At 41.8% G+C, this 23,869-nt stretch overlaps 1 protein-coding gene across 2 annotated transcripts in view; it reads right to left on the bottom strand.

The window, feature by feature from the left end:
* Positions 1-15,386: 15,386 nt before the first annotated feature.
* Positions 15,387-23,869, bottom strand: part of GTF2H2C (GTF2H2 family member C) — a 736,228-nt gene continuing 727,745 nt past the window's right edge. For both annotated transcript variants that reach the window (XM_044063887.1, XM_044063889.1), the window contains 2 exons: positions 16,035-16,074; positions 15,387-15,915 (listed from right to left, as the gene is read on the bottom strand). In XM_044063887.1, the coding sequence (XP_043919822.1) occupies positions 15,796-15,915; positions 16,035-16,074 (160 nt within the window). In that variant the 3' untranslated portion in view covers positions 15,387-15,795. The remainder of the gene's footprint in view (positions 15,916-16,034; positions 16,075-23,869) is intronic.

Genomic DNA, 23,869 nt, shown 5'->3' with positions numbered 1-23,869 from the left:
CCTGAAAGACATCTCCTTCCTCCTCCATGCTCGTTTTTGGACTTCCTGCTTCTCTAAGCTGCCTCCACACCCAGACTGGAAGACAGCAGGGTAACAATGAATTGTGCCCACATATGCAAAGAGTAGGGGAAGTTCTCCGATGCCCTGGCCAAACTTCCCCTAGTAGTATAACTACCACCTTGGGTCTCCCCTGAAAAGAAGCCACTAGCCTACTGGTACTAACCCAGTCAACAAAGAACGAATTAATAAATTAGTCTAATTTCCAAGAAAAAGCTGTGAGCAAGGCTGAAAGTCTACCTCCACATTTACTAACACTGGAATACATGTCTGACATGGTAATACAATGGTTGATGGCCCATGCCAGGTCTGCATCACTTTTCTACACAAAAGGGCAGGAAGTTAGCCAGTCTAATTGTTTATATAACATACCATAAACATCTTGGTTGAGCTAAACAGGAAGAGCTTGGGTTTCAATTCTTGCAAGATGCCAAATGACAAGAAGAAGCAACTTCAGTTCTTGCATGTTTATTTTTATCCTCTTGACTCCCTTTAATAGTGGGTTTATTTGTCCACTACCCTGATGGATCACAAAGTACAGTTGTGTACACTTACCATAAATGTAGATGTTCGAGTGTATTCACTGTTGCAGTCATTACATTTGGGTAATCTGCTGACAGGCTGCCCTCAGTCGGCCTGATTAACAAAGTCTTGGGTCCTGCGTCGGTTGCTGTCCCTTCTTCCATGACATCAGGTCGTCAGGGGTATAAAACATGCAGCCGACACCATTATATCAGCTTTTTTTGCCCCAGATGTCAGGTGCCCCCCCTAATGGGGAGCAAATAAACACAAAAACACAAAAGTATACATCCAACCAAAAGCAAATACACCAAAAAGGCTTTTAAGCATAGTAAAGGAAAGTAGAGGTATAGCCATAAAAAACTAGGGGGCTGGAGAGAGGGTAACCAGAACTGCAACAGTGAATACGCTCAAACATCTACATTTATGGCAAGTGTACACAACTGTACTATGTTCTTCATGTTTCACTATTGCAGTCATTACATTTGGGTAGATTCCCAAAGCTATGGTTGGGAGGAGGAGTTTATACAGCATTAGGGCCAGCTATAAGGCCCTGGAAGACAGCATTGGCAAAGCCAGCTCTGGATTTAGAGAAAATTGGTAAATGATAATGCTTGGTGAAAGTATGTACAAAACTCCAGGTAGCAGCTTCTAGGATATCCCTGGTAGGAACACCTCTGAGAAAGGCTGCAGAAGTAGATGCAGCCCTGGTGGAATGAGATCTGATCCCCTGGGGAATAGGTTTTTCCATGGGGCTTATAGCAGAAATGAATGCAATGGCTTATCCATTTAGAAATGGTTTGCTTTGAAATAGCCTTCCCCTCTGCCCTTGCAGCAAATGCTACCAGCAATTGTTCAGATTTTCTTCGAGATTTAGTCCAGTCCAAGTAGAATCTAAGTTGTCTGTGCACATTCAAGGAATGCAGAATCAGTTCCCCTTTGTTCTGTGGATTGGGAAAGAAGGCTGGCAAATGAATGGACTGATTAAGAGCCACAATGGAAACCACCTTGGGCATGAAGGTTGGATTGGTCCTGAGAGATACCCTGTCCGCATGAAAGATGATGAAAGGCTCCACTGCCATAAGAGTCTTTAATTCGGATATCCTTCTCGCTGAAGTGATTGCTAAAAGGAAGGTGGTTTTCCTAGAAAGAAATTTTAAGTCTGCAGTAGCAGCTGGCTCGAAAGGAGGAAGAGTGAGTTTCTCCAAAACAAAGTTAAAAGTCCCAGGCAGGGGTAGTAGCTCTCCTGGGTGGTCTCAAGTTTTTTGCCCCTCTGAGATACTGCTTGAGCAGAGGATGAGAGAATAGGGGTCTTTCTGTGTTATAGTGAGCTGAAATAGCTGAGGCATGGATTTTAATGGTGGAAAAAGTCAGGCCCTTGTGAAGCATCTCAGTTAAGTATTGCAAAATTTGAGGTAAATTGGGCGCTGCTGTGCTCATCCCTAAATATTGGTTCCAGGCACAGAATCGTTTCCATTTGTCAGCATAACATTTTCTAGTACTGGGTCTTCTCGCCTCCAAGATGACATCCATCACAGGTTTGCTGAGGAATGATAAGGATGAATTTAAGTGATTAGCCAGGCTGCAAGGTTCAATGTTTGAAGCTGAGGGTGCAGAATTTAGTTCTCCTGCTGAGAAAGCAGGGAAGGGGTCTGAGGCAGGTGCCATGGAGATATTTGCGACACACTGCGTAGGAGGGGGTACCAGTGTTGTCGCGGCCAGTCTGGAGCAATCAAAATCATCCTTGGTTCATCCTGTTTGACTTTTAGTAGAACTTTGGAGAGCAGAGGCAGAGGGGGAAAGGCATAGACTGATAGGTTTTTCCAGCTGAAGAACAGAGCACCCATTTTCCAGGCTTGTTTGTGGGGAGTCCTTGTGCAAAACTTGTCCAACTGGTAGTTCTGGGGGGAGGTAAATAGATCTATGTCTGGGCTCCCCCATTTGCTTGTCAACATGTTGAAAATCCGTGGTTCCAGCTTCCACTCATGTGGGTCCATGAGGTTTCTGCTTAGTCCGTCTGCCAGTGTATTCAATTTTCCTGGCAGGAATTGAGCTTGTAGGTGCACTTGGTAGCTCAAGGCTGTGTTCCACAATGCCATGGCTAGTCTGCAGAGAGGGTAGGAATGTGTACCCCCTGCTTGTTTATGCACCACATAACCGTGGTGTTGTCCATCTTTACCATTAGTTGTCCTGGAAGAATGTAGTCCTTGAAGGCTGTCAGAGCATTCTGTACAGCTAACATTTCTTTTTGATTGATATGTAGGTGCATTTGATTTGGCTCCATTTGCCCTGAATGCACTTCCCTGTCAAGTGAGCCCCCCCATGCATAGTCTGATGCATCTGTAGTTAGGGTTTGGGCGGCAGGGGTAGTGTGAATGGTAGTCCCTTGTTTTGGTGGCAGGCCTCTGCCCACCATAGGAACTCCAGGTGTATGCAAGGTATGATAGGAATCATTGTTTCCAGGCTGTGACAATGTTGACTCCATAGACTTTTTAGATAACACTGTAGTTTCCTCATATGCAGTCTTGCATATGCAATTAGAAGAATGCAGGAGGCCATGAACCCCAAGGCTTGCAGTATTTGTCTTGCAAATAGCAGGGTTTTTTGTGGCCACTTGTTTGAAGTTACCAAATGAATTTGCTTCTCTGGCGTGAGGAAAGCCATCTGGGCAGTTGTATTCAAGCTTGCACCCAGGAATGTAATCTGTTGACAGGATATCAGTTGTGATTTATTTTCGTTTATGGTGTACTCCAGACAAGTTACAACTCTTTTTACAAATGCCAGATAATTTAGAAGTATGCCCTGGTTTTCTACCTGAATTAGACAATTGTCCAGGTATGGATATATTTGAATACTTCTTTGCCTGTAAAACGCAATAACTGGAGCCAAGCACTTTGTGAATACCCTGGGCACAATAGACAAGCCAAAGGGCAGTGCACACAACTGATAATGCAAGTAGCCTGCTTTGAAGCGTAGTTATCTTCTGCAAGATTCCCTGACTGGGATGTGCAGGTATGCTTCTTTTATCTGGCATAGGAAGTAACTGGTAAAGAGTCATCATCTTGAATTTTGGAATTTCCAGAAAGGTGTTTAGAGTAGACAGGTCCAGAATTGGACGCCATGATCTGTCTTTTCTAGGTACCAGAAAAAGCCTGGAATAGAAACCTTGTCCCTTTTCCTCTTCTGGTACCAGTTGAATAGCCCCATGCTTAAGAGGGAAAGCATGTTTTTGAGCCTCTGCCCACTGATTTGGGGGCAGGTTTGGACACCCGTTTGGAGTTGGCAACGTGTGGAAATGAAATCTGTATCCCTGGGACACTATATTTAAAACCCATTTGTCCTGGGTTATGAGTTCCCAGTTCTTTGCATGAAGAGCAATCTTTCCCCCCAAAGGGGTGGTTAAAAGATAAGTGCTTGGTAATTTTAAAAGGAAGTCATTGAGACTGTTTACCATAGGTGGGTGTCTTGTTATTTCCAGATTTGGAAGTGGAGGCCCCCCACTGCTTAGTTCTGAGAGTCTCCTGGGACTGAAACCTGGGGTTTTTTGCTGTGTCTGGGTTTGGCTTGAGAGGATCTGTAAGGGGCTGGAAAGGACCAATTCTTAGTAGGCCAGTGCCTACTAAATCTTGGAGGTTGTACTTGTAAGAAATCTTTAACAAGTTTGTATAGATTTAGCTTTATCTTCCATCTTTTTAGAACTTCTTCAGTCTTATTGCCAAACAGGCGGTCCTGATTTAAAGGAGCATCCAATAATTTAGCTTTAACATGATCAGGCAAAGACTGCTCTTTAAGCCAAGCATGCCTTCTAAGCACAGACCCAGTAACAGCAGCCCTGCAGGAGGCCTTTAAAGAATCAAAACCACATTGCAAAGTATGTTTTCCAACTTGTTCAGCAGAATGCATTAAATCCTGTAAATCTTTATTTTCCACACAGTCAGGAATCAACATAATTTTCTGTTTAAACAGTCCAATAAAATGCTGTTGATATTTTAACATATGAAATTGGCAGTTTAAAGCTCTGATTGCCAAGGTTGCAGAAGTATAAACCTTTTTACCCCATCTATCCAGCGCCCTGGAGTCTCTATCAGAAGGGGTAGGATTTTTAGCAGTAGAAGCCTCAGTGCCCTTGATCCCCTGAGAAATTATTTCTGGATCTGCAAAAGGATTTTTGAAAAGGAACTTGTGGGACTCAGGAACCCTGTAGTATCTGTCAGGTTTACTAGGAGCCGGAGGCAGGGAATCAGGGGCCAAACTGGATTCAGAGAACACATCATCAACAATGTCTAGTACAGGAGGTCTAGCCAAAGGCTTATGCTGAGGTAGAAGAAGGAAATCCCTAAGCCTCTTTTTTGAATCGGAAAATTCCTGGCTTTCCCAGTGGAAATGCTCCCTTAAAGTATGCAAAGTTTCCCCAAAAGAAAAATCCTCAGGAGGGAAAGCAGAGGGAATGGAATCCTCTGCATCAGAATCCTCATAAGTAGGTATGGACAAATCCAGGTCATTAGAAGTCAGAAGAAATAAAATCCTGATCAGAATGATTCATAATCAAGCTCAGCCCTAGGCCACTTAGGAGGGAGGGGGTGACTACCCCTGATTAGCGTAATTAGATCTTCAGCCATTTTTATTATTTGTTTTTTAGGCATATGGCCTAACATGTGGCCTGGGCATCAGTTTTTTTAGACATGGATCAAGATTTAGGCCTTAATAATGAAAGCGGTGTTGATTTAATATGCAAGTCTGTAGGCCTGAATACACCCTCAGAAGCCGGTGCCTGCACAGCAGCTCCGGACCCATCCAAGATAGAGACATCTGTGGGTTCCATAGGTGAAGCATCTCGCGCCATACAGGACACCGAATGGGTCTCAGTAGAGGCCTGCGAATCAGGAGTGGGTATCAGGGGCTGCGAAAGCGCTTCACCGAGTACCGGCAAACTGGCGACTGGCTTAGGATAAGCGTCATCGGCAGTTTTGGACCTAGGCGGCCTGTCTCTGTCTTTATCTTTGCATTTTTTCAGAATTCCGGTAGTCGGATGGCTAACCGACAACATTTCTGGATAATTAAATCGAGAAACGAAATATTTAGAGGCAAAAATGTACCGGCGATGGATAGTGCGCTGATTAAATAAGGCACAAAACCGACAGCAAGGTATGTCGTGGTCAGGGCCTAGACAAGGAATACAGTATGAATGAAAATCTTTATGAGGTATTTGCTTTCCACAAGTAATGCAATTATTAACTATTACTGACATCGGTAAGGAGCAAGAAAAAGTTTCCCCAATGGGGTACATAGCTTTAAGTTGAAGACTTCGAGTCTGAAAACTGAAAATGAAAATTTCAGGAGTCGGCTGACTGGCACTTGCGAACTGCTTCTGTTTCGGGCACCACACGGCAAGAAAGACTGATGTAATGGCATCGGCTGCATGTTTTATACTCCTGACGTCATGGAAGAAGGGACAGCAACCGAAGCTTAACCCAAAACTTTGTTAATCAGGCCGAATGAGGGCAACCTGACAGCAGATTACCCACATGTAATGACTGCAACAGTGAAACATGAAGAACATCAAGGTGTTTATTACAACCTACAATGGACATGAAGCCCAAACAAAGAAACCAACATAGGTTGGCGCGAATAAGCTACCGCTCCAGAGGTTGATGACAGGCGCCATGTTACCAGGAGAAGAGCCATGAAGAATCCATAATCACTAGCACATCACCTTTTACTAAAGCACCCTCATATAAAACAGGACACTGAAGATTAGTTGCTATCATGTTCAACAAGCCCAGAATGGCTACAGTCTTGATCGACCTTTGCTTCACAACTGAGATGTCAAAGTTATGGCTTACATGGTCTCCCCCTCAACAAAAATGAGATGCAATTTAGGGAGTTCAAATTTATTTTTTTTAAACAGATCCTTTGCAGGAAGATGGAGGAAGGGATTCTCCCAGTGTATGGTTACTCCTAGAACCATGGCAAAGGTAAGGAAAGGGCTACTTTGAGGAAGTCCTTAATGGGACTTCCAGGAGTGGAGTGAGTAGTTCAAAAATTCTCAACCATAATGACTAGAATCTTGACCTGACAGCAAAATGGCAGTCCACAAGGCAACACATTGACCTGAAAATAGTGATGAACCATAGCAAAAGTGGGCTACCAAAAATGATGTGCCAGCAGCCATCATCACTGACAGCATCCAGACCTCCTGCAGTAGTAGGGGCATGTCTAAGCTGCTGATATCCAAAACACAATGTAATACCAACATTTCTTCAGAATAACCCCCTTCCTTTTTCTATAGGGCGGATATGCTCTACAACACCCTCAAGGGGTCTGGAGCTGCCCCATAAGATGAGTGGAAACTGCCTGATTTTGCAAGGGAGCTCTTAAGTAGTGTATTATGATCTGGTTGATTAACATCACATTCAGAACTCATCTAATTTTGGTGATGGTTGTGCTATCATTTGCAATCTTGGGGGATCAGCAGGTCCTACTGTATAGTGCCAAACAAAACCTGCTACCTAGGAGACATGACATGAAGAACAGAAGACAAGATCACTTTATGCTTATTAGCCATTCTTTCCCTGTACCTTCTTTGTAGTTGGTGAGCAGGTCCAGAGGATGAAGGTGCAGTTGTTGTAGAATTCGCACACAGCATCTATAATGTAAATGCCTGCTTCCTCTTTTACAGGACTCTGACAGCACTAAGAAGCCTGCTCACAGAACCCCTTAACTAGCCTTCCACAGCTATTCCTTAAAGTAAGAGATCCTAAGCCACACTATCATGTGTAATACACCTTGAGTTTTACCCCCTTAGCCACAGCACCAGTACAGTCAGAATTACTGAGGTCAACAAAACACACACACACACACACACACACACACACACACACACACACACACACAGACACACTCTCTCTCTCACACTTAAAGAAAGATATTGTAAAAGTCTTCTCCACAGAAGTGCTACAAGGCTTCCCATTGCCTGGTCAACAAAACAGGAATGAAACAGACAATCTTGAGCTCCAAGACCTCCCTGTCCACCATGTCCACAGTCTTAGACTCTGAACAGCAGCAACGTTGTAAGGTGTCAGGTTGAAGAGATCAAAGAACAGTCTTCCCTATGATGTTTGGAAAAGTGTTAATTAACTCCCCTGGGAGACTGTAGATGGAATTTTTCATCTTCAGACACAAACATCCACAGTCTGAATGCTTCCAGATTGCAGAAATAATGTCCTTATATAGATCATCTGGCTTATACATGTAGCTAAGATAATTCAGCAGAATTTGCATGGTGGCTACATAGGAAGACACAGGATACCCTCTTTGCCATTACAGAGAATCTCTTCCACTACTCATAGAAAGTTTGTCACAAAAAGGGATTCCTGGTGGCTTCAGTTTCCCCTAAAAGCCTAGCTAAAATGCCTGCCAGGAAAAGAGAATTAAAACCAATATAAACTTTCTGAGATGCAAGGCCTCAATGCCACTAAACAGTGGCAGACCTCCTTGGTTTCCTCTACTGCAAAGGCCCAACTTTCTGAATTCATTGCCTTCTCTCCCACCAAGGGGTGAACAGTAAAACATTTTGGTTTTCTTCACTGAACTTGGAAAAGAATCAGAAGAGTGAGAACAAATACAAGTCTTCCCTGCCACAGGAACAAGAATGTATCTACCCCCACTGCTCATTGTGCATTACTCAAAATAAGCGGTGGCGATGTTCTACCAACTGCAGACTAGGTGAGCCTCCAGGATACCACACAGCCAAATGTTCTAAAGCAGATGAGACTCCTGAATCCCCAAACTCTAAGAAGACTGCAGAAAGACCTCAAGAAATATGTCAGCACATTCAGTTTTCTAGAGATGTGAACTTTTAATAGTGGGATGTTTTTCTCTGTGGCTCAAACAGGGGCATGGCCATATGTCCCCTTGCTTGTCCAGATGCCATAACTGGCTGTTGGAATAAATATGGTCTCTAGTAGAACCTTTCCTACCACAGTCAATATGGCCAAAAGGACCACACACACCTCCAACGGGTTGATGTGCAGCCCCATTTTATAAAAGATTACTTCACCTGAACTGTAGAAGACCCTATGTACTCTCCATATGTATCACTGAAGAAAGTACATTTATGTAAGAACTATCATAGAAGAAGATGTCCTACTGATCACTGTTGCTCCTAACACATGGGCTATTACCGCTGAAGTCCAGCTGTGGTAGCAAAGCTTCATCTTCCCTAGGTTGTACTTCTGATGCATGACCTCAGCTCGTATGTGTTGAAGTATATAGACGGGCATATGACTGTGGAACCTCAAACCATCTCCAAGCCAGCAGCCTAAAGACTACTGAAAAAAAACTGGTCAGCAAGGAGGGCTGTAGCTCAAACAGGTAAGAAAACCCCTACATTTCCATGATACAGAGCAGACATTAAAGCAAAGGGGGAAGGGACTATGAAGTTGAAGTAACATAGAGAAGAAGGGGGTGGAGGATGGGATGGAATACTGCAACAGTGAACAGTAGGACATCTACCATTATAAGTTCTTACACAACTGTACTATGCCATGACTGAAATCACTGTTACAGTATTCCTGACATATGGGTGATTCCCAGAGTTGAAGGAGGAAAGAAGGGTGGTTGGCTACTGAGTAGAAGAGCTCTCCGGCTGTCCAGACAGAACTGACCAAGCAAAATCTGTCCTGGACCTGGAGAAAGCAATTTTGTAGTGTTTGGTAAAGGTGTGTACATATATGACCATGTCTCAGCCTCTAAGACAGACCTGGAGTCTATTCATTTGTAAATTGCCCCTGAAGAAGCCACTGCCTTAGTGGAATGTGCTTTAGGGCTAGAAGGCAAGGTCTTACCATAGTGCGAGTAACAGAAGAGATGGCCTTACAGTTTCAAGCTGCAATAGTTTGGAGACTGGCTGGCCCAGCTTAGATCTCATAAAATGATACAAACAGCTGGTCAGTCTTTCTGAAGGACTTAGTTTTGTCCAGATAAAATCTGAGTTGCCTGTGAATGTCTAGGGAATATAAGACCCTTTTCCCATGTGAAAAACTAAACTGGGTGATTCAAACACAAACACTAAAACTGGGTGTTATGAGGAACAACTTTTTTGCAGGGATCAATTCTTTGTAGCCTTCCAATGGTGTGGCTTTGCCCTTTATATCCCTTCCTTATGTACAGTAACTTGAGGACACAAACATGGAGAAAACAAACACCACACAAAGGAGAAAAATGGGCTTGGACAACTGTGATCTCACAGAACAGCTGAGAAATGCAAAACATTCTGAGATTGGTGAATTCAGGGACCTTGGACATAGGAGACTGCATACAAAAAGCTACTATTCATCTAAAGGTAAACTATCCTAGTCTAGAACCCCCTGGGCTTTACTTACTGCTTTCCAAAATACAGGAAACTTAAAAGACCCCAACCCACTAGCAGCCAAAGAAGACAGTCAAGATGAAGGCTGCTTGGCCAGCTGTGTTATCCTCCTCAGTGACTTGGGCACAATTGAAAAAGAGCATCGTATGTTTGAAGCCCCTGTTCAGGCTACAAGAGGGCTTATTTCTTCTTAGGTAGCTGGCTGGGCCCATATGAATAAGTGCCTGGGAAGTCATACAGCCCCTCTGTTGGAAGTCATGAAATAGGTCTCATGAGAGATGGCTGAAAAAGACCACTCCCACAGTAAGGGAGCATGCAGGAAGGCCTTCTGGAACTGTTAGGGGAGGAGCAACTGGGTCACTCCATCTGATGCAGTAACATGCCACAACCTGCCACCTTCACCAGGATATCAGCATAATCAAAATTACAGAAGCCAAGTGGTAATCCCAGTGAACTGCTTTTCTCACTTTCTCAGCACCTAATCAACTTATAAACAACTGGAAAATGGAGGAGAGACAGATAATACTGCTGTATTAGGAACTTACCATAATAGTGAATGTTTAAGTTGGATAACTGCTGCAGGAATCATAAAAAAGGCACTTCTTCAACTGAAGGCCAGATGTGTACCCCAATGTCCAGAACACTGCATCCTCCTCCTCCCTCCTGGCTGCTTACCCATTTCCTGGGACATCTGTATATTTCCAGTTTAAACAGGACATCTGCCCTTGTCATCTTTAGGTTTTTCTTGCCCTGGCATCCATAGGATGGATGTCTTCCTCTGGGTCATAGGACCACTTCTGGCATGAGGAGGTCCTGTCTTGTCACAACCCATCTCCTGGTGCTTTTGCCGTGTGTGAAAGAAACCCATCATAAAACCTCTAACAGCTAAGCCCAAGAAAAAGAGAGGCAGTGTGTCAAGGTAGTTGTGGAAATTATGGTAGGTGGAGGGGAGGAAAGGTGGATTGGTACCTATCCCAGACCTAGGATGTCCACACCAGAAAGGGGGAGGTGTGTGTGAAATTCTATTTCAACAGTAATCCTTGAAAATCAACTGTTATAGAAAGTTCCTATAATAACTGCACTATATTCATTTGGATCATTGTTACGGTAGTCATAAACAAACTGGAAAATTCCCCAAAAAAATGAATTAATCAGTGGCTAGTTACTGTCAAACTGTAAAGCAGAAATGGTGATGCCTGCTCTGCTTCTGGAGGTGATATCCAATATAAACAGCTTGAAAAATATGTGCATAAAGGACATGGGGCTATTCCCAGGACAGCGTGGGTACTCACCCCACTGATGAAGGCTAGAGGTACAGCTTTATCCCTTATATAATGTGGTCTCACGTGTACAGAGTTTGGGCATGCTACAAAAAGCAATAGGATATATAAGGAGCCAGCCATTTGAAAGTGGTCTACTTTAGAGACTGCTTTCCTTTTCTTGTTAGTTACAGTGGACAAAAATGACTAATTTGAAATTCCTATGAATTAAGTTCTGGCCAGTGTCTCAGGTACTTACATCCACAGGGGGAGTAAGGAATTCTCTCCTCTTTAATGCACAGGTTAGGGGGAAAAAGTAACTGTATGTCTTGGTTCAGAGACTGTTCAGTGACTACCTTTAGCACAAAGGGAAGGATTTCCTGTATGCTGACCTCTTCCTTGAGCTTCCTCTGATAAGGGTTGTATCCTCAGCTACTCCTGATTTCTGACTTTATATCAACAGGCATTGATGCTACATGTACAGTATCAGAGGATCGCACATTTGTCCACCTGAATTACTGTCTGGATTTGTTGCAAAAGGTTTGCCTTCACAGAACCATCATAAATTTCTTCTGGTTTGTCACAGAGTAGGCCAAGGACCTTGGCCTGATATCTTACCATACATGTCTGTCAACTGAGATCTCTGAAGGCCAGAGTTGCTGCCTTACAGGCCTTCATCCTAAAGTAGTTTAATATTCTAATCCCTGTCACTGGGTTAGAAACTGGAACCAATTTAGAACCTTTCTTAGCATTCAGGGTCATCAACACTAGATTTGTAATGTTTTTTATTTATAAATATTTATAGAAATCCTGGAACATCTAAAATCAGTTCAGCCTTTTAGGAGCAGGGTGCTGAAAGTCTGGTTCCATGAACGCTTCTAGAAAATTCTGCTGCAAATGGAGGAACTTCAAATGATTTAGAGGCATTCAAACTCAGAAGGTCAATGTATCTTTTCTGGGTGCCTGAAACCTTCTTAGCTTTCCAGTCAAAGTAATTATTCATTCTACAAAATATATAATAAATACTTCTGAGGGAAAGGGTTCCCTTTTCCTTTCTGAAGTAGGATGCCTCACACTGAATGCTGGTCCAATCTAGTTTCAGCCTTTGAAGGAAGGCCATGAAATCCTGAGCCAGCTTGAACTATTCTCGTGAGGGAGTCCTAGGGGGCAACAGAACTTGCCTATCTGTGCCACTGGCAGTAGCAAAGAGCCTGAAGTGGGCAACCAAGACCTGGATGTCTGGGTCATCAATCTTGAAGGAGTGCCAACTTTGAAGGTCTTGGTACCCGGACCATTTTCATAACTTTATGACCGTCTTCATAAACAATGATCATGGCAGTACCATCTTCTCCACTGGTAACCACAGTCTGAGTGTTGTATTCAGATGCCCACAGGAAGGTAGCTTAAGGGAATTTTGGCACAGCAGGATGTATTAGTTTTCAATGTCATTGACGTATTCAGACAGGCTTCACTAGAGGTCTCCAGCACAGCAGGTCTTCTCCTTCTCAGGAAATAAACTAATGGTATTCAGGCACTTCCACTTTGCACATATACAACATCCTTTGTGATGAGGATACTCCACAGTGAAATGATTGAATATCCCTCCTCTTTTTTCTCCACTCTTTCAGGCATTTCAGGAGGAAAAGAATGGGGCTACAGACTACTCATTACTAGACTTCATAATTCGTGAGACTTTCCCAAGAAAAAGAACAGCTATCAAGAAGCTGCATGATGGGGAAATTTTTTCCTTATCTGTCTGAGATACAAATCTGTAAATCTGACTAATGTCAGGATGCCCACATAAGGGAGAACCACGTCAATGTGCACAGGTTATGAGAGTGACTGGTAAGCTGACAGGGGACCAGTTCACTGGGGACACTCCTGCTATTAGCAATGGCATCAGGCCATGTCCCCTAAAGATGCACTGCTGCACCTGTAAGAACAGGCCCAACCAGACCTCAACCAATTAAATGAAGCTGAAGGTTTAAGTTCAAGTCCTGACATGAAAATCTTCATTCCTGAGAGTGAACTATGACTTTAGTTAAGGAAAACACAGACTGGTCTCCAGGAACAGATCAGTCAAGCATACTCTGGATGCAAGACATGAGACCAAGCACTGCTTGCACACCAGGACACACCCTTCAAAATGTGTGCTAGGATTGCACCTCTTGCATACCTCTTGCTGTCCACAGAAGTGGAAGACAGTCTCATGAACATTTTCACGTTGCTATTACCCTCCCTTAGGCAGCATCTCCTATCTTCAGCGAGGGCCATACCAGTCAGTCCTGGAGTAAGTAAATTTGATGAAGTCCATTCAGTCACCAGGATTATGTATAAAGAAAGATGGTGATGTCACACTGCTTAACGTAGCAGCAGTTTATTCAAGAGGTTTGGGAGGTGCTGTCCCTTCATGTTTTATTTATCTATTGGATAAGATTTAGGTTCCTTGTTCTAGTACTGGTGGAAATACTAGACTTGTGGAGAAACAGAAGGATGAGGACAATCGGTTCCCTAAGGTGCAGTAAACATGACAGAGATCTCCCCTCAAAAGTTTGTAATACACTGAATAAAGGGATAAAGCTATCAGCCTCTTATGGTAGCTCAGGGACTTTAGGCCTGTGATCTTTTTGATTATGAACACTATTACTTGGTACCAAGGGTTGCAGTGCACTAGGATTGAGAGTCTGTCTCAGGGATGGACTTTGCTCCAGGAGGCTACTATTGATAGCTGCACTCCATTTATCTGGCAATTAGCACAAAGGATTAAGGCTACAAATATGCTAACTAGCTTCATCTTGTAGTCTTGTGTTTGATTCCTTCTATTCTCATTTGCTTACTGTGCGACTTTGAGCAAGTCATTTAACCAGACAGTCCTGCGCCTCCAACAAAACAGGGCCTCAACCCAGCTGGACAGCTCTGTTAACATACATAAACATTATTTAATCATAAACATTATTCTACTTTTTGATTACAATGTGTAGAGACCATGGGCTACATGAGGTATCCTCCTGCCAACCCTTACTCTAGGTGCCTTTCACTGGCACAATTCCTTGAGCAGAGGGGTATTCCAAGAACTTCTCTTGTCTACATTTTGAGGTGATCAGGCCGAATCTCATTATCTGACAATGCAGCACATATTATGACATGCACTTGCAGAAGGTGTGTGAGCTCTCAAAAGTAGGAACTTCAAAAAAAATGGAGTGGAAGTTAGGCAGTAAGCACTAAAAACTAAAGCTTTGAGCTGGCATTGAGTTGCTTTCTGTGCCCAGGGTACAAGACTTGATTCTATTCACTTTCACTTATCTACTGTACAACTTTGAGTAAATAATTTAACCACACAGTGCCCAAAGGTTGTCCCTGAAATTGAAAAATGTGCCAAGTGGACTTGCTTGATTAAAAATATGGAGGTATAATTCCAATCACAAACCCAACAAGACTCTCAATAACTGCTGAACAAGGTTTTCTCTGTAACACTAACTCAAGCTGGAGACCCAGTGCTACTGGTGGCTTCAGCAAGAGAATCTAAGAAGGCTGCATGAAATGGACATGGGCTGATAGACAAACTTGAAGTAGAGCACCCCCCCCCCCCCCCAGGTACTGACACTGATGGGACTTGCACTAGTGAGTAAAAAGGAAACCATGGGACCAATGAAAACGTCCACCCAATTGACTGATGGGTGGTGTGCAGATAAAATATGTGGTACACCAGATACTGACTGAAGGGACAGACAAGGGTTCACTCTAAAAACCATCACTGAAAGCAGAGTACAGCTAGCTAGGACTATGGCAGGAATGTTTAAACCTGAAGGACACCACAGAGTATGAACTACAGGAAAAACTTCCAGTCTTATTCTTACATATTGGCTTAGCAATCTCTCTCTGTATGGCATTAGTATTTTATAATTTGTTTCTATTTCCATTTTTATTTTTTGAAAAAAAATCTATGAAATGTAATCCAAAACAAAAATTCTTCTACTTCAAATTTCAAAATTATTGTATTCAAAAGGGAAACAAATGCCATTACATGAAAAAAATGTGAGAGGATAAAAATACAAAACTTCAGTGGAACATAGTATCACTTGGAAATCGTGATAAAGTCTCAGTATCACCTGGAAACCTTGAAGTCTAAGTAAAATCAATAACTCAAAATACTAAATTACAATAAAAAAACAGACAACAGATACAAAAAACTTAGTATAATATACATAAGTATGTACAGTAATGTACAATGCATAACAGATAAAAATTTACTGTTTAGCAAAGTATATTAACTAGTCACCTCAGAAAACACTTCTTGGAAAATGCTACAAGACTGTAATGATTTGATACAATGTGGTGAAACACAAGGTCTAGTCTGTCTTATGCCTTTGTAACATACAGTGTAATTCAAATGCAGCACAGTACTCCATGGTATTCTCTATTCAGTATTCTGTAACATCATCAGTGGGAATGTATGAGCCATGTCCTTTAAAAGATATCACAGTATTCCATCAGTTTCATGTTTGTCTGGCTACGCACCATTCAATGACAGTGTTCATGACTGCGCTGGTAACCTAGTGATGCAGATTATTGGTAGCAGGAAACTTAACGTCACATACCAGAGGTAACTGGCTGACTATGAATGCAGCCTGGGCAGCAGTGAAGTGAATCGTGGATGAAGAGATCACATTCCACACAGAATACATTCCTGCACATGGCACAAGTATAAACCTGTTCAAAAATTAGAATACAGCAAAGATAATTAATGCATCACCCATATTCAGCTTTTGCAAAACAAAACAGAAAACCTGAATACATGCATATCTCAGAGAGGAGGAAAAAAAACTTACATTTTGCTCTTTCAGCTCACCTTGGCAGCCATAGCAAAACCTAAGATAAAATGCATTTGCATTAAAAGACCAGCACATAAAAGGCAATAATTAAAAGACCTCTGCAAAGATTTTATGAATACAAGTGCATGATATTTTAAAGATTTTCTGTAGGAATAGTATTTGTTTCATCCGCAACTATACTTGTATAGTAACTGTTTTTCCTTATCTGCCCTCCTACCTCAAAAGTGGGACAGCACACTGCAGGAGTATGATGCATTCTTATACATTTTTCCAACTGTGGCTAGACCAAGGTAAATGCTAATTAAAGGCATTCTTAAACTTGCAAAGTGCTGTATGCACGCTTGGGGTAAAGGTTGGGGGGGGGGGGTCACGATATTGTGTGATTTGCCTGGTGGAGAAACCATTCCTAGTGCCATGCAGGGAGGTGCAAGGCAGTTTGTAGGAAATGCCCCTCGTGTAAGTGAGGGGAAAGCCTCAGCACACTGCACATTCCTCTCAGACACCTGGCAATCAATCTGTACAGGCTAGGTATGGGAGAAAAACAAGAAGATGCTTAGAACCAACCCAGATGGCTGAAAGAATGATGGCCTCTGTGAAGAGGCAAAACACACACACACACACACACACACACACACACACACACACACGATCTTACTGTTGGAAGGGGAAAAAAAAGGAAGAGGAGATGGGGGAACACATGCTCCAAAAGACAAAAAAAATTATCAAAAGAGTTACTTGAAACCTAGACATAAACCTAAAAACTAATGACCTTTCAAACAGCTTGAAAATGTGCTTAAATAAATATAACATGAATGCAAACACATTCACAAAGTGCATGGAAATTCCCACTGACAGCAACATGGCACAAACTCTAAGTCCCTTACGGCATAAAAGCTTTAATGCCAGTGCAGCATCACTGTCCAATGCAGAACCTTCATCCTCACCTGTGGAAATGGAGCTGCAAAGGTCATCACAGCCACAAGACCCAAGAAATGCAGGAAGGTCTAGGCTTGGAGTATCTCCTGCATACTCACTGTGGTTGACAAGGTAACAATTTCCTGAGTCCTCTCTACAAGCAGGAACAACTGACACTGAGGATTGTTCAACTCTGCCCTCAAAGACAAACCTTTGAATTTGAACCCAAGAGGACTTCAAGTTTATTGTGACTTCCAGGGCCTGCAACATCAGAAGAACCCCAAAAGGGGCATTACCAGGGAAACCCTTGATGGGGCCCATCATGATCCATCCATCCAGGTAAGAACACTAACATCCTTCACTCACCTGCAAGATCTCTGGCACAATGGCTATCACACTGGTACAAACTACAAACAAAGGTGGAGAGGGGGAGAGAGAGAGAGAGGGCGATAAAAAGAGATCACAAATAGATGTTGCTGAAATCCAGGATGAAACAGAAGCTAAGTAGTAGGAGTAGACCCATTTTGCCTTTCTCCAAAGAAGAATTAATCTCTATGACTCCTATGAGAAGTATAATCTAGGACTGTTCTGGAATTCAGTAGAAAATGCCTGGTGTCTGAGGTCTCAAAAAAGTAATCCTTCTAAGGAACACCTAACAGTTCCAAGATGTAGCCCTGACACCAAATCTAGAATCCACCAATCCATGGTGATGTTCTTCCAGGCTGCAGAAGCCTGCAGAACTAGTCTCCTACGGGTAGTGCTTCAAGGCAGTTAGGCATCTGCTATTAGCAATGGTGTAGGAATCTTCTTGGGAGACGCTCTTGGCAGTGGCAAGGGAAGAAACACACTGAAGTTTGGGTGCCCTTCTCATTCTAAATGAGGGTTGCTTCTTCTTCTTCTTGGGATACTGGCTAGGACTAGAAGGACAGAAGGAAATGGAATGGATGTTTCAGAGACCTTCCTTTTATGGTGATGTCTTGTGAAGGACCTTAATTAGGTTCTGGGAAGCCTTTTAAAATGACTTCATCTGGCAGGAAAGCATCTAGAAGAGATCTCCCAGCTCATTTTGATGAGCAACCTGAATTACACCATTTGGGACAAACACATATCTAGGTCTGGTGCTTTGGCCACAACATCGGCACAGCTGAAGTTACATTGGGCCACATGAAAGCAATAACATGTTTTTTCCAGCAACAGCTTGACTCCAAAATCAGGGTGCTTTGCTAGCTATTCCACAGCAAGGTCCACAAAGAAGGACTGCAACTGAGATAACTGTAAGAGAAAATTCAGGGTACTGAAAATCAGAATGTCAGAAAAGAATACCATCTTGTCCAAGTATGTTGAGTTTTGAGCTCATTATCTGATAGCAGGTTACAAAGGTGCTCTAGTTTCTGGAACCTGTACTGGACCAAATATATCAGTCAGAATTTGGTCAATTTTACTTATTTGACATTTGTTTACTGGGAAAGTCCTACTGAGCATGAACCCATTTTCAGAGGGGACCCGGGATGGAAGAGCTCCGTAGACCAACACAAAAATTACATAGATATAAATCAAAGCAAAGTAAAATTACATGGATATAAAGTAAAGCAAAGATACATAGATGTATAACAATATAACTTAAGATACAAAGATTACAAAAGTAGTGAAGATGCCAATAAGATACCTCATGGGCATTATCAGATTAACAATAATGGATCGAAAACATTTTTGTAAATACAGTTGTCAATGTATCTCACATTAGAATGCACCTGAAGAACAGAATGATGAGGAGAGATACTTGCAGTGGAGAAAAGGAAAGAGAAACAGAGAAAAATGGTAGAAAGGTAATTACAAGGGAGACAGGTGAGTATAGGGACAAGGGTTTGGAAAAAATGGCTTACTTTGTTGCAGGAGAAGCAGAATCTGGATGCTTCACAACTTCTTACTGTAGGTCCCTGAAGGAGGCGGCTGAGCCGAGTAATCTCATCACGCTTAGACCAAGTACTGTCTCAGTCTTTTCTGCAAAGGCAAAAGTGTCACAAAACAGACTACAAGGCCTCAAAAGCTTTAGCACCTCTCCAAAAGGGAAGGTCACTGGCAGAGAACTATGTTAGTCTCTAAAACAAGGACCTCAGCACACAAAGTCCATGCTCCCATGTAAATATGGACAGAAAGGGAGACGCTCCACTACCACTAGTTCTAGAAGGAGTTGGCTTGTGCTCACTAGAGATGACAAACAGGGAGAAAAGCAAGTGAAGTAGACTCTCCAAGGCAGAGTCTATCAAATATTTGCTGGGTGTTTCAAGGGCTTGTTTCTTGTATGCAGGTTGGCCACTGTGTGCTCAAGATGACTTAGCTTGTGCTGGAATCCAGGACTTGCATTCACTATGGTTGACCAGGGGCACTCTATGGCCATGCCTGGTATTTTCATTACATGATGGGCAGAAATTAAATCCCTCTCAGGCTAGGGGAGGGCAGCCATTATAAGACAGATGTCATTGCAGGGATTCACTTAGCTGAAGAAATCTTTGCTGACCTGCCAATGATCTGTTTGCTTCTGAATATGCTTAGATTCATGCCCAGGATTATGTAATGGATCCTCCATACAGCTCTGACCACACTTGTGCCATTTTACATGAGTTAAGGAAGGCCTCCAGCTTCCTTCACACCACATGCTTCTCCCAAGAAGTAAAGGCAGTGCTAGCAAAGGCCCCTTTTAGGTGATCTGATGAGCACAAGAACACCAGCAAAGTCTACATTTTCTAAGCACTGAAACTGCAAACTCTTCTGTGGCGTATGTACAGACAGATCTGAACAATGCAAAAAAGCAGAAAAGACCTGTAAATCACAAGGTTAGGTGCCCTCTTTACTGTATGACAAAAGGAGATGTAAAGCAGCAAGAAACTGCAAATATTTTGTGCCAACGATATGGATCTCTGAATAGTAAATCCCACTGCAGACAACTAAATGATGTAGTTGGTTTTCAAAGCCAAATCTATGAATTCAAAGTGCAATGTCATGACATGGGTTAAAGAGAGGCGTGTATGTCCCTGACAGGGAGGCCAGAGAAAGCAAATATTGTGTCAAGAATGTGATTCTTGAACAGTAAATCTCAATAATTACCCAGAGCAGAGGGCCCATGATGACACATAGATCTAACGATTCATAAGTTCTTTTTTCTGAGAATAACGGTGATGATAAATTTTCTTTCATACACAATTCATTCCAGGGGATGGTTTTCGACAGGCCATTAGGAAGATGAAAGCAATCAAAGAATATCCTGAACAAACTCGTATTTCTTCTAATAAATGACACAATTATATAAAAAGCTAAGGATACTGAAGACCAGAATGTCAGAGGAAAAGACTGTCTTGCACACTTGCCTTGAGTTCTAAACTCATTACCTGACAGCAGGTTAGAAAGGAGCTCTAGTTTCTGGAACCTGTACTGGGCCAGATATATCAGACAGAATTTGGTCACTTGACAAAGGTTTGGAAAAACAGCTTCTTTTGTTGCAAGAGAAGCAGAATCTGGATGCTTCTCAACTACAAAAGTGAACAGAGCAATATTCAGTACGACCGTACTACTCTAACCAATCCTCAGGAATGCTCTTGCAAAGTACCAAGATTATGACCCTCTCAGTCACAAGATGTCCAACTGCAGTAGTCCTTTAAGGAAAAATCTTAAAAATAGATTCCCTTGTCATTTTTTGTCTAGTAAATGTACAAAAGGCTGCACAATCTTGACTTTCTTTCTCCAGAACAGGAATACAGTGGAGGAGTATATAACAATTTACCTTACAATTACATCATCTCTCCCCCTGCCTCATACCATGGCCCACTCAGACTTTTCTTTGGTGTCTCAGGCTCCAGGGTGTCTGCTCCTTCAGTGTGACTCACCTGTGGCCAAGGTACTGAGAAAAGTACTGATAATCATCAGCTCAGAAAGACTTCCTGTGATCCCGCTGGAGTAGTTAATATCATCATCATCTTCTTTCAGCTGTTCCCGTTAGGGTTCACCACAGCGGATTACCTGTTTCCATTTCTTCCTGTCCTCTGCATCTTGCTCTGTCACACCAACCACCTGCATATCCTCTCTCACCACATCCATAAACCTTATCTTAGGCCTTCCTCTTTTCCTGTTACCTGGTAGCTTCATCCTTAGCATCTTTTTCCCAATATACTCAGCATCCCTCCTCAGCAGATGTCCAAACCAACGTAATTGTTCCTCTCTGTCTTTGTCTTCAAAACTTCCAACCATGGCTGACCCTCTAATATACTTATTCCTAATCCTGTCCACCCTCGTCACACCCAGTGCAAATCTTAACATCTTTAATTCTGCCACATCCAGCTCAAACTCCTGTCTTTTTGTCAATGCCACTGTCTCCAAACCATATAACATAGCTGGTCTCACTACCCTCTTACAGACCTTCCCTTTCACTCTTACAGGTACTCGTCTGTCACAAATCACTCCTGACACTCTTCTCCACCCACTCCATCCTGCCTGTACTCTCTTCACCTCTCTTCCACACTCACTGTTACTCTGAACTATTAACCCCAAGTAATTAAACTCATCCACCTTCGCCACCTCTACTCCTTGCATCATCACCATTCCTCTATCCTCCCTCTCATTCACACACATATATTCTGTCTTAGTCCTGCTGACCTTCATTCCTCTTCTCTCTAGAGCATATCTCCATCTCTCCAGGGTCTCTTCCACCCTACTCTCACTACAGATCACAATGTCATCTGCAAACATCATAGTCCACGGGGACTCCTGTCTGATCTTGTCTGTCAACCTGTCCATCACCACTGCAAATAAGAAAGGGCTCAGAGCTGATCCTTGATGTAACCCCACCTCCACCTTAAATGCATCCGTCACTCTCACCGCAGACCTCAATATTTCGGTTTTTAATAAGTTTGCTTTCCTCCCAACTACAGTAGTAGGACTCTTCAGCAACAAGGTACAGCCCTTCAACCTCCAGGATTCTGCAAGATATGTCAGCGCTTCACCACAAAGCTCAGGATATGAAAGGACATTACTTCTTTTATTCTACTGAAAAACTATCCATGTACCATTTGCAGGCACCAAATCATGTCATAATCATATGTGCACAGGCTTAATGTCCATAGTTAAGAAATTAAACAAAACATCTCCTGATTACGAACAATGAAAAAAACAATAATGACAGTTAACTGAGAACTGGACGTGACCCTGTTCAACTACTCTGAAATGGAGTGATACTTTAGTTTGTCACTGAAATGACACTTCAGTCAGCTAGAAAGCAACTGCAAAAGTCTTTGAGCTTACTCAGAAAAGATGCCACAGAACTTCTAACAGCAAACAAATGTGGACTAGGGATTGTACTCCTAGCAACCATAGCCAAAAATGACACAGGCTGTACACCATTCAATTTCTGATTTCAGTACCTTCAACAAAAGCTCTGCTATCACATTTATGCTGGTGATTTTGCTCATCTTTTGTCATAAAACTGCAAAAGATATTCCAGAGATCTGGATGAAAATTTAACTTACAGATGTTTCTTTGAAGCACAGGTTGCATATGTAAGGTAAGAGAAAAGAAAAGCAAAAAAACTGAATGGACTGTTGAAGAATCTTCTGAAGCTCAGTTTACAAAAAAAAAAAGGTGTGTGTGTGTGTGTGTGTGTGTGTATATCTATATCTATATATATATATATATATACATATACATATATATATATATATATATATATAGATATATATATATATAGATATATATATATATATATATATATATATCTCTATACATCTATATATATAGATATATATCTATCTATATATATCTATATCTATATATATATATATATATATATATGTATATATATCTATATATCTATATCTATCTATCTATATATATATATATATATATATATATATATATAGATATAGATATATATACATCTATCTATATATATCCATATATATCTATATATATGTATATACATCTATCTATATATATCCATATATATCTATATATCATGGTCATGCCTTGTTACGAGAAAAAGTAGCTCCTTTCTCGTATTTTTATGTTTTTATGTTTTAATGTGTATACTTACATGTTGGTTTATTCTAAGGTAATTTTAAGCACCTGAAACAATGCTTATTACATTATATGTTGAACGGTATGGTTACTGTCGCTATAGTGTATGTGTCATCAACTTTGTTGTAATTTCGGGGCCATGTAGTTTAGCCTTAAGCTCACTAGAGGGAGTTTAGAGTCCAGGTATACTTCCTGTAAACTTCGTCACTTCCACATACTGGGACTTGATTTCATAGTTACTAGTGAACTATAGGATGGTTTTAAATTTATTGAGCCAATGGTTTGTTGTTAAGATTCAGTTGGTGAGTACTTAAATGCTCAGATCTTGTTTTTAATTTATCTGATGAAGCGGTATTGTTAACATGGCGCTTATCATTAAAGGTTCTTCTATTCTTTTATATTGGTCCTGGAGTTATTACAAGCGTCTTTGCATCGATGAAAGTTGGATTTCGAACCGAAGGGTTTGTGTACTGCATACAGCTTTGCTTTTTCGATTTGGAGTTTATTTGTGCATGTCTAAGCTGTTGTGAGTCAACCGAAGGGTTTATGTTATATTTTCTGACTTTTGCTTCGACGTACAAGTTGATGGGAGTCAACTGAAGGGTTTGTGCTTTACCTCTTGGCTTCCGATTTACTGTATGAACCGATTTGCTGTATGAACTAGTTGTGTTTTAGACATTGTTTCATTCAAGTGGCCTACAGCAACATATTTTTATTTGGACTTATTTGGTTCAGTCTATTTGCTTCTTCGCCTTTGGGTCTTTTCGATATACATTTTTTGGGTCTTTTGGTTTTCTGATTATCTACTTGGGGCTAATGGAAGAAGCGAGCAACGAAACTTAATTTGTGTCTAT

This window comes from Protopterus annectens, chromosome 2.part2 (assembly GCF_019279795.1).
Source record: "Protopterus annectens isolate FY-2018-M chromosome 2.part2, PAN1.0, whole genome shotgun sequence".
Lineage (NCBI taxonomy): Eukaryota > Metazoa > Chordata > Ceratodontiformes > Protopteridae > Protopterus > Protopterus annectens.
This window is presented reverse-complemented; position numbering and strand designations above follow the sequence as displayed.